We start from the raw sequence: 13,390 nt of genomic DNA, 5'->3' as shown, positions 1-13,390 counted from the left end.
ATTAGCAAAGTGTTACAAATATCTGTTTATGTAATGTTTATATAGATGTTTTACAAATAATTTTGTAATAATTAACAAATACTTAGTATAGTTTATACAATGTTATAATGTGTGCAACAATAAACTGTTAAAATAGCAAAGTATAGCATTACTAATAATAAGAAAACATTATTAATTATAATTGATGGTTTGTTAACAGTAACATAACTATTAATTATTATTATTATATTATCTTATTATCTTATCTTATGTGGCAAATAGCAGAATTAGTGAAGCATGCCACAGCAATGGATTTAATAATAGAGTCCGCTACCGGTTACGTTATTTGGAGTACGTGCACGGCTACCTGTAAACGGGAATATTAGTGGAATATTCATTTTCATTAGCCATGTAAAACACTTATTGGGAATATTGTCTTTTCGGAATAAGGGCAGAAAACTGAATATTTTGTCCATTTAAACATAGTTATTGACAACAACGGGGCTTGGAAGACTTTTAGTCAACCAAAACTAGATTAAAAAAAAGGATGAGGTTGACTATATGATAAAAACTAAAAATGACTTTTTGACACAAGACTAAAGACTAAATTTAAACACACACAGACAGCTGGGCTGGTCCCACCAGGTAATGTCTTTGTCACACAGGTCGTCTAATCTGTAGACCGTCTGTTAATGCTGCATTAAAACAGTGTTCACCACAGCTGCACCTACTGTTCACATACCTTTTTATAGCTCTCTGGAGTCAAATTTCCCCCCTAAAAAAGGCGTTAGTAATGTTTTTTGAGCGGACTTTAATGGGACTTGTGTAATGAAGAGTGCACAGTGGAGACAGGAGGGAGGGAGGGAGAGAATGGTAAAGCAGCCAGCGCTCTGACTGTTTCTCAGCAGCGGATCAGTAACTCTGGCTGCTTTTTGTTATGATTTTTTAATTAGTTGTTGTTCCACTTCCCAACAATAGAGATATTAAATATTCACCCTCCTCCCCTTATTGCTCCCATTTGCTCCCATATGTTAAAATGTTTCACTCTGTGTGAAATGAAATAATAACTACATGTGGTTTACAAAGCCACCCCATAGAACGTACACATGTTTATGAGCCTGTTATGAAATACTGCATACGGTTTTGAACTGTAGGGCTTTCTGTAGTTTCGTATAGTAGCTGTTGAGGCTGTGCACTGGCAATAATCTGGCGATACGTATCATGATACAGAGGTATTGTTTGGTTGAATTTATGAGGAATTTAGTGACACAAATAGACAAAGTGTAGTAAAATAAACACCTAAATGTGTATTTTGGATGTTTTCTTTCCACTCGTCTGAAAGAAGACAAGCAAAGTAGCCCAAAATCTAACAATTGATTAGTGCATGAAAAACAATGTTTTTTTCTGTAATGTCTCGCCTTGATGCTTTTTTAGAGGCTTTTACACACATCTGGAGTAAACACTGAAGAACTAGGCCTCCCTTGGATCTGTAGGGAAATGAATTCACAAAGACTGTCTACAAATTTGCCCTACAGATATTGTTTGAACCCTACTTTGAAGTGAAAGGTTAACTGAGTTGATATGCAATCATGTAGCTGTTAGATGTAGGAGTTGTTGCTCAGCGTGTACTGTCTCTGAATCACTCTGTGATTATGAACGTTAACACCTTGTTTGTTGTGTTTGACCTCAGTGTCATGGGAGTGGACGCGCTGAAGATCGAGGAGATGGAGAAAATGCTGAAGGAGGCGCAGATGGAGAAAGCCAGGCTCATTGAATCGCGGGTAAGAAACAACTCGAGAAACTTGATTATTCAGAATCCGTGCCGCGTGATGGATGGAGGGTTCTTGCGGTGATTCTGTCGATGGCTCGATATTGATCGTGATTTTGAAAAAAATAAAGGTACGGGACAGCAACTCGAGGCTTTCGTTCAATTTTATTGGCCTCAAACGTCTTCATCTCTTTGTGTTTCCCGATGAAGAAGCTCAGACTGAAATACAAAATCAATTGTCTGGGTCTTCTCCCACATTTCTCTTGTGGCTGTAGATCTCGTCACTGAGCGTCCGTCAATCCTCTTTTGACCTCTGACCTCAAGATATGTGAATGAAAATGGGTTCTATGGGTACCCACGAGTCTCCTCTTTACAGACATGCCCACTTTATGATAACCACATGCAGTTTGGGGCAAGTCATAGTCAAGTCAGCCCACTGACACACTGACTGCTGTTGTTGCCTGTTGGGCTTGAGTTTGCCATGTTGTGATTTGAGCTTATTCTTTATGCTAAATGCAGTACCTGTGAGGGTTTCTGGACAATATTTGTCATTGTTTTGTGTTGTTAATTGATTTCCAATACATACATTTGCATAAGGCAAGCATATTTGCCCACTCCCACTCATGCGATTAATCTTGATTAAATATTATAATCGATTGACAGCCCCTTCAACGTTTAGGATTGTTTGAAGTTACAACAAAGCTCATGCACACCAGAAAGTCTTATTTATAAGGCTGTCGAATCAAAACTTCCAACTGGGGGTACCCGGAAATCGTTACGGTCCTCCATCATGAAGGTTCCAATGCTCTTATTTGTGCTCTGAGGAGTGAGGAGGGATGTCTGAGGAGACATGAGCAAGACTGTCACTCACTGAAGTCTTTTACCAGACTGACAGCTGATCCAACTGCTCTGTTAACACGTCGCAACATACTGCAGTTTTATACCAAAGTGGACAGACAAATAACAGAACCAACTCAAGTATAATACTAATCTAATTTCTCTAAAATCGTGTTCCCTCAGTTCCTCTCTCCTCACATTCGTCCTTGCATCTCTTCCTCGCGTCTGCATTTTTTGTCTCTTTTCAGGTCTCTTCATGTCTGTATGGACATATTGTATGTGAACGCGTGTGTGTTGCTGATTATTACATATTCCGAATAGCCCAAAGCGTTGCGTTTAAAGAATCAATCACTGCGGTGGAGTTACACGGTGGCCGGCAGCTCTCAGCAGAACCATAAATGTATGAATGTGAAGCTGAAAAAAAGAGCATGCATGCTCTGCAAAGCCCTTCACCACAGATCAAAAACATATTAAATGAAAGCTCTCTCTCTCTCTCTCTCTCTCCTCTAGGAGCGAGAGAGCATGGCTCGCCGTCAGATGCTGGAGGAGGAGAGGAGGAGGAGGGAGGAGGCGGAGAAAAGACTGCAGGATGAAACTTTCCACCGGCAGCAGCTCGTGGAGAAGGAGGTCAAGATGAGGTCCAAGAACTTCTCTCAGGTCAGTAAAATGAGACATAATTGAGTCTGCATGGTGGAAAAAGTGGAAAATGACTCGGCTTACTCGCCTCTAACAGTGAAGCTTCTGCTTGGTAATATTCTGTGCCAGTATTCAATATCAGTAAATTTGACCATTTTCATACCAAAGTGACACTTTTTCCTGTTTTCCTTCAGAATTACAACCTGCATATACGAGCATCACAGGACACTAAACCTCTTCATGGACAAAAAAAAACATATTCATATTATTATGTGTGCAGTTTGATCGGAATATTCCATTATTTAAACTTAAATACTGTAATAATAGATCATCATTTTAGGGCACAAAGGCCAAATACCAGGGCAGCAAGGCCATCAAATAAAATGATGATTTTAAGTCAGTGGAAATAGGGTTATGGATGATTTTATTTTTGATACATAACATAACCATCAATTTCCAATGATAAATGTTGATAAATCTCCCTTTAAGGTACATTTTAAACAGATAAATTGTGCAGTTAATTTGCGATTAATTATGGACAATTATGCGATTAATTGCGATTAAATATTTTATTTTATGTTTTTGGGAAATTGATATATTATTTGTAACATTGCTATATGGAAATAAATAGTGTTTTGAAGTAAAACCTTCAGTAAAAAGTCAATATGTATACAGTATACATGGAAAGCATCTGATTATATCTTTATAAATTGTATCATAAATGGTGTCTTTTTAGTGTTTTTCATCAAATTGACAGTCCCAGTTGTAGTCAGAGAGTAGTAGAACACATTCAGCTGCATCATTATCTATGGGATATTTGTTTTAGTGATGATATTGCCTTTGAAATTTAGATTTTATACTAGGCAAGGATACATTTATTGCTTCTCCATTGTAACCTCCATGGTAATATAGTTTCAATTACATAAAATGGATTCATATTCCTTAGACTCTTGCAATTCAAATGAGACCGAATATATGTTTATCCTCCTGTCCGATTCTCTGCTCCGTCCAGGCCCGTCCTATGACTCGCTACCTGCCCATTCGGAAGGAGGAGTTCGACCTGCGCTCCCACGTGGAGTCGTCGGGCCACAGCGTGGACACCTGCTACCACGTCATCCTCACAGAGAAGATGTGTAAGGGCTACCTGGTGAAGATGGGGGGCAAGATCAAGTCCTGGAAGAAGCGCTGGTTCGTCTTCGACCGCCTCAAAAGGACCTTCTCCTACTATGTTGGTAAGAAGAGTTGAGACACAAGGTTCTTTGAATATTTGGTGCTGCGGGGGTCGTTACTGTGATGTGTTCCCCTACGCCATAAGGGAGCTGCTGTGTGCTCTTCTTTTGTTTGTTCCCAGAACCATTTGCTTCTGAAGAACCCTTTTTGGAAGAATGAGTTCTTCAATGATTGTTGAAAGCATGGGTGTTAAAAGATCTGTGTAAAATCTTTCACATATTGTTCTAGGTATAACGCTTTATGTTGGGTTTTAGGTAGGAAAGGGTTTCAGGTAGAACCTTTTATAAAAGGTTCTATCAGGAACCATAAAGGGTTCTTCTATGGTGAAAAGCCAAAGAATCCTATATGGTTCTAGTTATCACCTAAGCGTGTAGAACATTTTTGTTCATGTGGCCAGGCCCATGTCTCAAGCTCACAAAGGTTCTGGAGACATTCTTATAAAACGTTAGGTACCGTATTGTCAGACCAGATTAAGATACAAACCCCCCCACCCCACCCCCCATCTGTTTTTGGAAAATGTCTTTTTGAAGAAACCCTTTAAGACTCGCCCTGCTGGGAAGGTTTGCCCGAGATAAAATTATTCTAAGGAGAACGTAGTCCCCATTCTTGAAGCCTTTTTCTCTCGTAAAAGTCAAACTTATACATTCATATTGAAGCAGGATGAAAACCAGAGCTTTGTGAAGCGTGTCCATCAGTCACATCCTCACGGCCTCAGCTGTCAGGCTGCTGAAGAGGTCAGAATGATGTTCTCTTCTCTGTTTTAGCTCTTCAACATGACAGTCTGTTAGTCTGGTAACTGGACTGTTTGACAGATGATTCGGTCTCTGGTCTTTTGTAAAGATAAAACAAACACACAATAAACATAAAGCACCCAGCACCACAAATAACACAAAATAACAGAAAGAAAGATTTATACCTCAAACTCTCAAGTCCAAAACTGCCAGTCGACACCAATATTGGCAAAACAGGAGACTGCCTCCTCCGCTAGAAGGGTCAAAGGTGAAAAAAGTGTCTGTTGTCAAAAAAGCACCGCAGTTTCATCTCTTTGCTTCTATACTCTTTGTACTGCAATATAAAGATACCTTTTTAAGTAAAGTCCTGCATTGAAAATGTCACTTAATTAAAAGTATGTAGTTATTATCAGCAAAATAGATTTAAATATTTCCCCATGTTTTTGTGTCTACGTGACTTATGAGAACAACACTTTTTGAAATGGGTGGGAGAGCGCTGCAGGTGGCAGCCGCTAAACGGGCTGCAATGTAATCTTTCGGGGCAATTCCTCACCGTCAATATAAGGTTCACTAACAGTGCTTGTTTTTGCCACTGACCGGCTCAGGTTGTTATTTTAAGTGTCTGACGAAAAGGACCCTAAAGAGAAAATAAAACCATTTTCTTACTTTTCCCTTTCTGTTTGTTATTGTGTCTAAACAAGTCTCGCTCAAGGAAAAAGTCTCGTTCTGAAATCTCGCGATACTGTAGGTCACTTGCTGCCAGAAGACAACGTTGGAAACGTGAGTTTGAGTTGAAGAGAGGAGTTCCGGTGTTGTCAGAGTTTGTTGTTTTGGAGTACAGAAAGTGTAGCTGAGTGTTATCTAAAAGGATTTTCAATGTCACAGCTGAGTATTTACATGATTTAAAACAACAGGGATGTCACGCGAGATTTCAGAACGATGACTTCTCCTTGAAGCGAGACTTGGTTAGACACAATAACAAACAGAAAGGGAAAGAAAAACATATTTTTTCTCTGTAGTGTCCTTTCCACAATGGTGTCAGACACCTATAACAACAATCTGTGCCTGTCAGTGGCAGAAACAAGCACTTTTAGTGAACATACATGAGAAAATAGGGTTGAATAATACTGAAGTTAACCTTTTAAAAGCACTCGTAAAGCAGGAAAAACAGCTCCTGGAGTGTTTTAATAATATATCTCACAGTATGTTATTGAATACTGATGCCTTATGTATGTGTAAATTGTATTTTACTGTTGTATTATGGCTGTGTAACACTTGTGAGTGTGAGTTTGTGGAGATTTTGTGTGCCAAACATTCTCACACTATATGGAAATATCCGAGGTTACAGTTGTTAAAAGCTTAAACATTCAACATGTAAAGTGGCAGAAATTTCCCGCCGTGGATGAGTGACAGGCAGAACGTGCGTCCTCCAGACCTTGAGCAGCAGCGCATGTAGTATGTAGCGTGCACGGTCGTGTAATTTGATCTTGTGCTGTGAGCTCTGGGACACTTGTTCGCTGTCAGGCCTTTGAAGTCCTCTGAAGGTTCTGCTTAAAGCTGCTTAAAGCGTACCTTGTTGAAAGTGAGCCAGGGTGAGGAGGTGTACTGAGATTACTCTGGCGGTAGTTAGAATGCGCGCAGCGCTGCGCTCTCTGAGGAGGCTGATTGAGATGCAACGCTTGCCCTTGTCTGTTGACCTTGGAACAATGAGAGGCGACGAGCGCGAGCCACGGGTGCCGCTAATTTCACAATCGACCTCAACCACAGCCGGAGTTTTGGTAATTTAGATGCAGTCGAATGAGATGCAAATGCAGGGCTATTTGAATGCTAAAGAGGTCATTAGCAGATAATAGCTGCGTATTAAAAGGAAAGTGTTATTCCTCGAAATGAAGCGTTTCTGCGTCTCTACCTACTACTCTTAAGTTGGCGTTGTGGAGTGTTTGTGCCTGGAGGTAGAGAGGGGTGTTGAGTTCCCCACCGGTTCCTTACTGCAGTTCTGCAGTAGCTGATGAAACAAACTGCAATGATGTACCAGAGTAGCGTAAGAATGCAGTCAAGTCTGAAAATACAATGAGAGCACCATTGGTTTAAAAACAGAGAAAAAGTGCTGTGGTTGTCTTTTTCCATCCATCATCACAAACCATAAATTGGTCATGATCAAAGTTTGATTTCTTCTTTCTGTTTTTTTTTAACGACCGTATCGTGTGTTCCTCCTGTTTCTTATTCGCGGTGACATGGAAGTGATGCGTCTGTCTTTGTTAATATATTTTTTGACCGAACCCACGTTGCTTTCCCTCCCACAGACAAACATGAGACCAAGCTGAAGGGTGTGATCTACTTCCAGGCAATAGAAGAGGTCTATTATGATCACCTCCGCAGTGCCACAAAGGTACGTCGTGACTGGACTCTGACTGACAACGATCCTTCTCTCTCTCTCATCTATTTCAGTTTTTTATGTTCATCCAGCATTCTGTTTCATTTAAAAACATGCTTCTGCACATTTCTGTTGCTTCTTTTCTCCCCGTTTTGTGCCTTTGCTTTGGCCGGCTGCTGTCACAGAAGGGATTTTTCAACTTGAATATGACCAGTGTATGTATCACGCTCTCTGTTCTCCCATCTTACCTCACTGAACCCTGTGTGTCTATAGAGTGCTGCAGGGATGATGTATTTTTGTAGGCCAACCAGGAAGTTAGCATCGCCCTGGGTTCCCTCGACAAGAAGCCAATGGGATTTTTCCATTGGGTTTTGGATTATTGCAGAAAATAAGCTCTGTGGAAAACAAACGTTTATTATACTTACATGTTTTATTCAACAAGATAATCTCCACAAATGAACACCACTTGTGTGATTTTTGAAATGTGAACGCAAACGTCAGAAGTAAAAAGCTAACGTTACGGCCGCCACGCGCGCCTGACGTTCCCTGTGTGTACCGGGCCTGGCTATAAATGAACTACACCACAGTTGCATGAGCGTGAGTATACACAATGAGGCTGTAAAGGAGGAAGAGTCTGCGTTATAATGTTTAGTAATCTCACGAGTGGGATATTTATTGATGTATTTTATGTAGGGCTGTCAATCACTTAATATATTTAATCAGAATCTGAATCTTATTTCTTGCCAGGTGTATCAGTACACACATACTATACTATACACTAGGAATTTGCTTTGGTTTGTTGGTGCAAATAAGCAGTAAAAATAACAATAGAATAGTTAAGCGTTAGAATAAAATAAGAATCAAAAAATTAAAAAAAATAAATACATTTTGGGGGAAAAAATTTTAAATGTTTTAAATTTTTAAACTTGATTATTCGCACAATTGTCCATAGTTAATCGCAATTAATTGCAAATTAATCGCACATTTTGTATCTTATTATTTTATGTTCAAAATGTACCTTAAAGGGAGATTTGTCAAGTATTTAATACTCTTATCAACATGGGAGAGAGCAAATATGATTGCTTTATGCAGATGTATGTATGTATTTATTATTGGAAATCAATTAACAACACAAAACAATGACACATATTGTCCAGAAACCCTCACAGGTACTGCATTTAGCATAAAAAATATGCTCAAATCATAACATGGCAAACTGCAGCCCAACAGGCAACAACAGCTGTCAGTGTGTCAGTGTGCTGACTTGACTATGACTTGCCCCAAACTGCATGTGATTATCATAAAGTGGGCATGTCTGTAAAGGGGAGACTCGTGGGTACCCAGTGAACCCATTTTCATTCACATATCTTGAGGTCAGAGGTCAAGGGACCCTTTCGAAAATGGCCATGCCAGTTTTTCCTCGCCATAATTAAGCGTAATTTTGGAGCGTTATTCAGCCTCCTTCGTGAAAAGCTGGTATGACATGGTTGGTACCAATGGAATCCTTAGGTTTTTTTAGTGTCATATGATACCCGTATCTTCACTTTAAAATGAGTTTGTGTTAACATGTTATTATCGCGTTAACTTTGACAGCCCTAATTTTATGTCATAGAACAAAAATCTCTCCAGCTTGTGTTAACCACAGACCTTATATCAGGCATCTGACTAAAAAACCCATTTAAAAAAACCCGTCGACTTCCAGACGAGGGAACCTGAAGTGCTAAAATGCTAACTCCTTTCCAGGTTTTAGGATTCATTCCTGTAGCACTCTGTTGTGATAGAGAATAGAAGATGGTAACATGCTCGATGGCCGATGATGCATGGTGTATTTCATGACCTCAGACAAGTGCACTGGTTTGATTCATGTGAGTTTGTGATTTGAATTGCTGATCCTGCTTGATCCCTCTGCCCATCCCAGTGTTCCCAGTGTAAACCAGTCAAGTGGTTAGAAGTTGCTTAAAGCAGAGGAAATACCCTCATTACATTTCATTTGTTAGATGTAGGCTGAGCAGGAAAAAAAGCCAGGTAAGGACAATACTTCGTGACTGATTCGAGTCGTGTGAAGTCATTTTTAAGGCTCGACAGGAGTACGACCCCCATTTGAGCTCTCTCCGCCTTTTACTAATTTTCAAAGACACTTCCCTGTTGAGGAAGTGGTGATGTTGCGTAGAGCCGTAGGTGTTGTTTTTGGCCATATTTCTGTTCTTTATGATCCACGCTTGCGTGCTGCTTGACTTGAGCCTTACACGTCTTGTCATTTTGTTTTTTATCTCCAACATAAAGCCGAGCCGCCGCTGCCTCCTCATCTCCAGTGTGTGTGTGTGTTTGATGGCCTGTCGCAGTGCACCGCACTCTTGACTTACTGTGTGGCTCTGATCAACTCTGGAACTTTGATTTTACTTGTCACTTCCAATGTCACATAACAGAAGGAAGAAAAACTTTAAAGTCTGATGCACTTAGCTGACAGAAAGCTGATGTTTTTTAGAAGAGGAAAAGTGATGCAGATGAGCGGAACATGTGTGTAAAGATGACATAAATTGTACAGTAGTCTGGTTGTTTTGCTCAGTTTCACGGGGAAAACAACCGTAAAAGTTTAGTTTTTCATTATGGACTGTCGTCATTTCCATATTTTCATGAATCTGTGCAGATCGGGGATAAACTGCTTTGTTTTTGACACCAATTCATTGACAGTACCAGTATTTTTGGGGTTAGAGCTCCAGATAAGAAATTGCAGGATCTCCTTTTGTATTTCTTAGGGCCAGACTAACCCCAGTATGTGCCTCATGTATTACCTTTACATTCCAGTCACAGAGCTAAGCAGCTCTCTCTAAAATAAAAGTAAATACCTGGTGATCTATGAAAAACCCAGACGGGGGTTTAACAACACGTCATGCTGCTCTGAAAGTATTTCCAGAATCCACAAAGACTCTTCTAAACCATCAAAGATTTTTAACCCTTTCCCCCCAAGTTGCGCCTCTGTTTCTCTTGGATGGTAACCAGAAATGGCATATCTCCTTATTTGTTTTTACATGACACAAGGAAAATATGAACGTCTTATTTTGAACAAAAATATGAAATACTAAAAAGTTACATCAATATTGAGAAATATAGTAGAGATTGAAAGTAAATTCTTGATCTATAGGAAACAAAGATGAATTTAATTGATAATAAAAACTAACATTTTGGTTCCCGTCGGACAAACTGAGCAAAGACCTGTCATTCCTAGCTCTCATTTTTGTTTGAAACAGAGTTGCGACTTGGGTTGATACCATTTTGTTACATAGATTTGGTACTAAATTTAACCATTTTTACCACTTGAGAATTGATCAAAATGATCAATAATCCCTCCAAAATACCACATTAAGACACCAAGACCGTGAGGAACACCATAGAAAAAGCCATGCTGTGATTTGGTATCAAAAACCTTTGACATTTTGAGATTACTGCAGGAATTGCATTTTTCTGCGATTGGATGGCGAGCACTTGAAACTGCTCAGAAACCCCCTTATTGTCAATCTACCTTGGAAAGACATCCATCCTCTGAATGCTCTAGGTCTCTAGTTTGTGGCTGTAAAGTTCCATGAGGCTGTGATTATCCTAGAGGTCACCACAGGTCATTTTATACAGTGACAAAATGGTCTCAATACAATGAAATGGCTACTATGGGGACTAACATCATCACACATGAATACAGTTGAGCTCATTGGATCCACAAGAGTCTCAGCTTTACAGTGATACCAAAGTTATGTAATTCCAAGACAATTTAGGGACCCCAGTATGCAGAAACACATCCTTTTAGAATAGGCGAAAATAACACATTTATACTATATTTCAAAGAACTGCATGGTTTTTGCCCCAAGCTGCATGTGATTATCATAAAGTGAGCATGTCTGTAAAGGGGAGACTCGTGCGTACAAATAAAACCCATTTCCATTTCCATATCTTGAGGTCAGAGGTCAATCGCCATGCCAGTTTTTCCTTGCCAAAATTTAGCCTAACGTTAGAGCGTTATTTAGCCTCCTTCCCAACAAGTTAGCATGACATAGTTGGAACCAATGGATTCCTTATTTGTTCCCAATGGTTTTGTAGTTTTGTATGATATCTGGACCTTCACTCTTGCTCTAAATCAGAACCTGCTACAGCCTCTGAAAGACTGTAAAGGCGAATGGGATAGCAGGGGGGGGTTAAAGCTGCATTCATTTATTTTTTTTATTTATTTTGGCCACTTGGGGGCAGCACCACAACAAGCTGAAAACAAAGCATGGATTTAGTTCATATTTTTTTTAGCAAAAAATTGCTGCACTTGTTCCCCAGCTCACTTGATGAGATTGGTGAAGCTGAATCACAACAGTAAAGTTGCAGGCCCGAAATTGGAAAACATGCTAAAGACGTCTTGGCGCTCTGTAGGACTGCAGTTCGGTGAGAATTCTGCGTTTGTTCGTCACTACGAGTGACATCATTCAAATTACACATTCATTTGTTTTATTCTTAGTAAAAAAATTAAAAAAATGTGCAGCTTTAAGGATTCTGGAAATACCTTCAGAACAGCGGTAAGAGTTGTTAAACAATGCGTAATTATCTGTTTTTGTCGTCATTTTTTGAGGCACAAACTAGGGCTAGGACAGTGTAGTTGGGATGAGTAGGACAACAGTGATGTGCTTCGGTTTATAAAAGGTTGAAATCGACCTCTGGGTCCAGAACAATGAGAGAGCAGGGAGTCGGTGTGGTATGTGAACGTGGCAGTGGGTCTGATTCTACCTCTCGCTTCTTCCAGAGCCCGAACCCTTCCCTGACCTTCTGCGTAAAGACCCACGACCGGCTCTACTACATGGTGGCGCCCGCGGCAGAGGCCATGAGGATCTGGATGGATGTGATTGTCACAGGAGCAGAGGGATACACACAGTTCATGAACTGAGAGAGACATGCAGCAACAGAAGAGCGCAGGTGACGAGCAGATAGTTTCGGCAGGGACTCTCCCATCACAGACTCTACAGGCCCTTCCTGTTTCCGGTCCACAGCGGACACAACGCCTTGTTTGTTACTTTTCATTTTTAATCTCACACTTTTGATTTTACTATGTAGATGTTTTCACCTCCACATTTTCTACGTGATTCAGTTTGGATTGAAAAAGGGAGCCCTTGGAGGACACACACACACACACACACATCTGTATATAAACCAAAATGTCAAAGACTTTTAAAAAGCCTTTCTATATTGCCAAATGGAGATCTTGTAGTCACTGTTTGTTGAAACCTTTTGTATTATTTGTTTCCTTTCTTTCTTTTTTTACTTCTAGAGAAAATTGCCAAATGACATAATGCCAATGTTTTGTTTGAGTGTTCCATCATGATTATATGCTCAGTTTAGACCGAAAGAGTTTAAAAAGAATCTTCAATCAAAGGTTTAATCAATTTAGAAATATATTTGAAAGAATCTTATTCAAAAATGGATGAATGAGATATGAGGAAAAACAGATATCAGTCAACAGGGACTGGAGATGATCCAAGAGTCCAGCACACTTGGTCCGTAACAGTGAAACACAGTAAAACATTGCATCCTCTAAGTCCATTAAGTCACTTCACCTCAGTGCTGCTCTTGGACCTCAGAACACTAAATCAAGTGCAGCTTCTACAGCAACATTAAAGGTACCCTGATCTACATCCCAGTCACTTCACATAGGCTTACCAAAGTAATTGGAGGTATTTCGTTAAGACTTTGACCTACTACAGCTCAGGGTTGGTCCGACCAATACAGGGTTTGAAAAGCCGGTACTGATATTAGTATTGAAGCTGCTGATAAACATTATTTTTTGCGGTATTTAGTATATTCAAATAT

General features: G+C 39.9%; 1 protein-coding gene across 10 annotated transcripts in view; it reads left to right on the top strand.

The window, feature by feature from the left end:
- Window positions 1-12,795, top strand: part of phldb1b (pleckstrin homology-like domain, family B, member 1b) — a 104,876-nt gene extending 92,081 nt beyond the window's left edge. For all 10 annotated transcript variants that reach the window (XM_074640131.1, XM_074640141.1, XM_074640134.1 and 7 more), the window contains 5 exons: window positions 1,670-1,760; window positions 3,095-3,241; window positions 4,233-4,452; window positions 7,485-7,570; window positions 12,330-12,795. In XM_074640131.1, the coding sequence (XP_074496232.1) occupies window positions 1,670-1,760; window positions 3,095-3,241; window positions 4,233-4,452; window positions 7,485-7,570; window positions 12,330-12,470 (685 nt within the window). In that variant the 3' untranslated portion in view covers window positions 12,471-12,795. The remainder of the gene's footprint in view (window positions 1-1,669; window positions 1,761-3,094; window positions 3,242-4,232; window positions 4,453-7,484; window positions 7,571-12,329) is intronic.
- The last annotated feature ends 595 nt before the right edge of the window (window positions 12,796-13,390 follow it).

Source organism: Sebastes fasciatus, chromosome 7 (genome assembly GCF_043250625.1).
Source record: "Sebastes fasciatus isolate fSebFas1 chromosome 7, fSebFas1.pri, whole genome shotgun sequence".
Classification (NCBI taxonomy): domain Eukaryota; kingdom Metazoa; phylum Chordata; class Actinopteri; order Perciformes; family Sebastidae; genus Sebastes; species Sebastes fasciatus.
The sequence above is the reverse complement of the archived record's forward strand: the minus strand, read 5'-3'. Positions and strand labels throughout refer to the sequence as shown.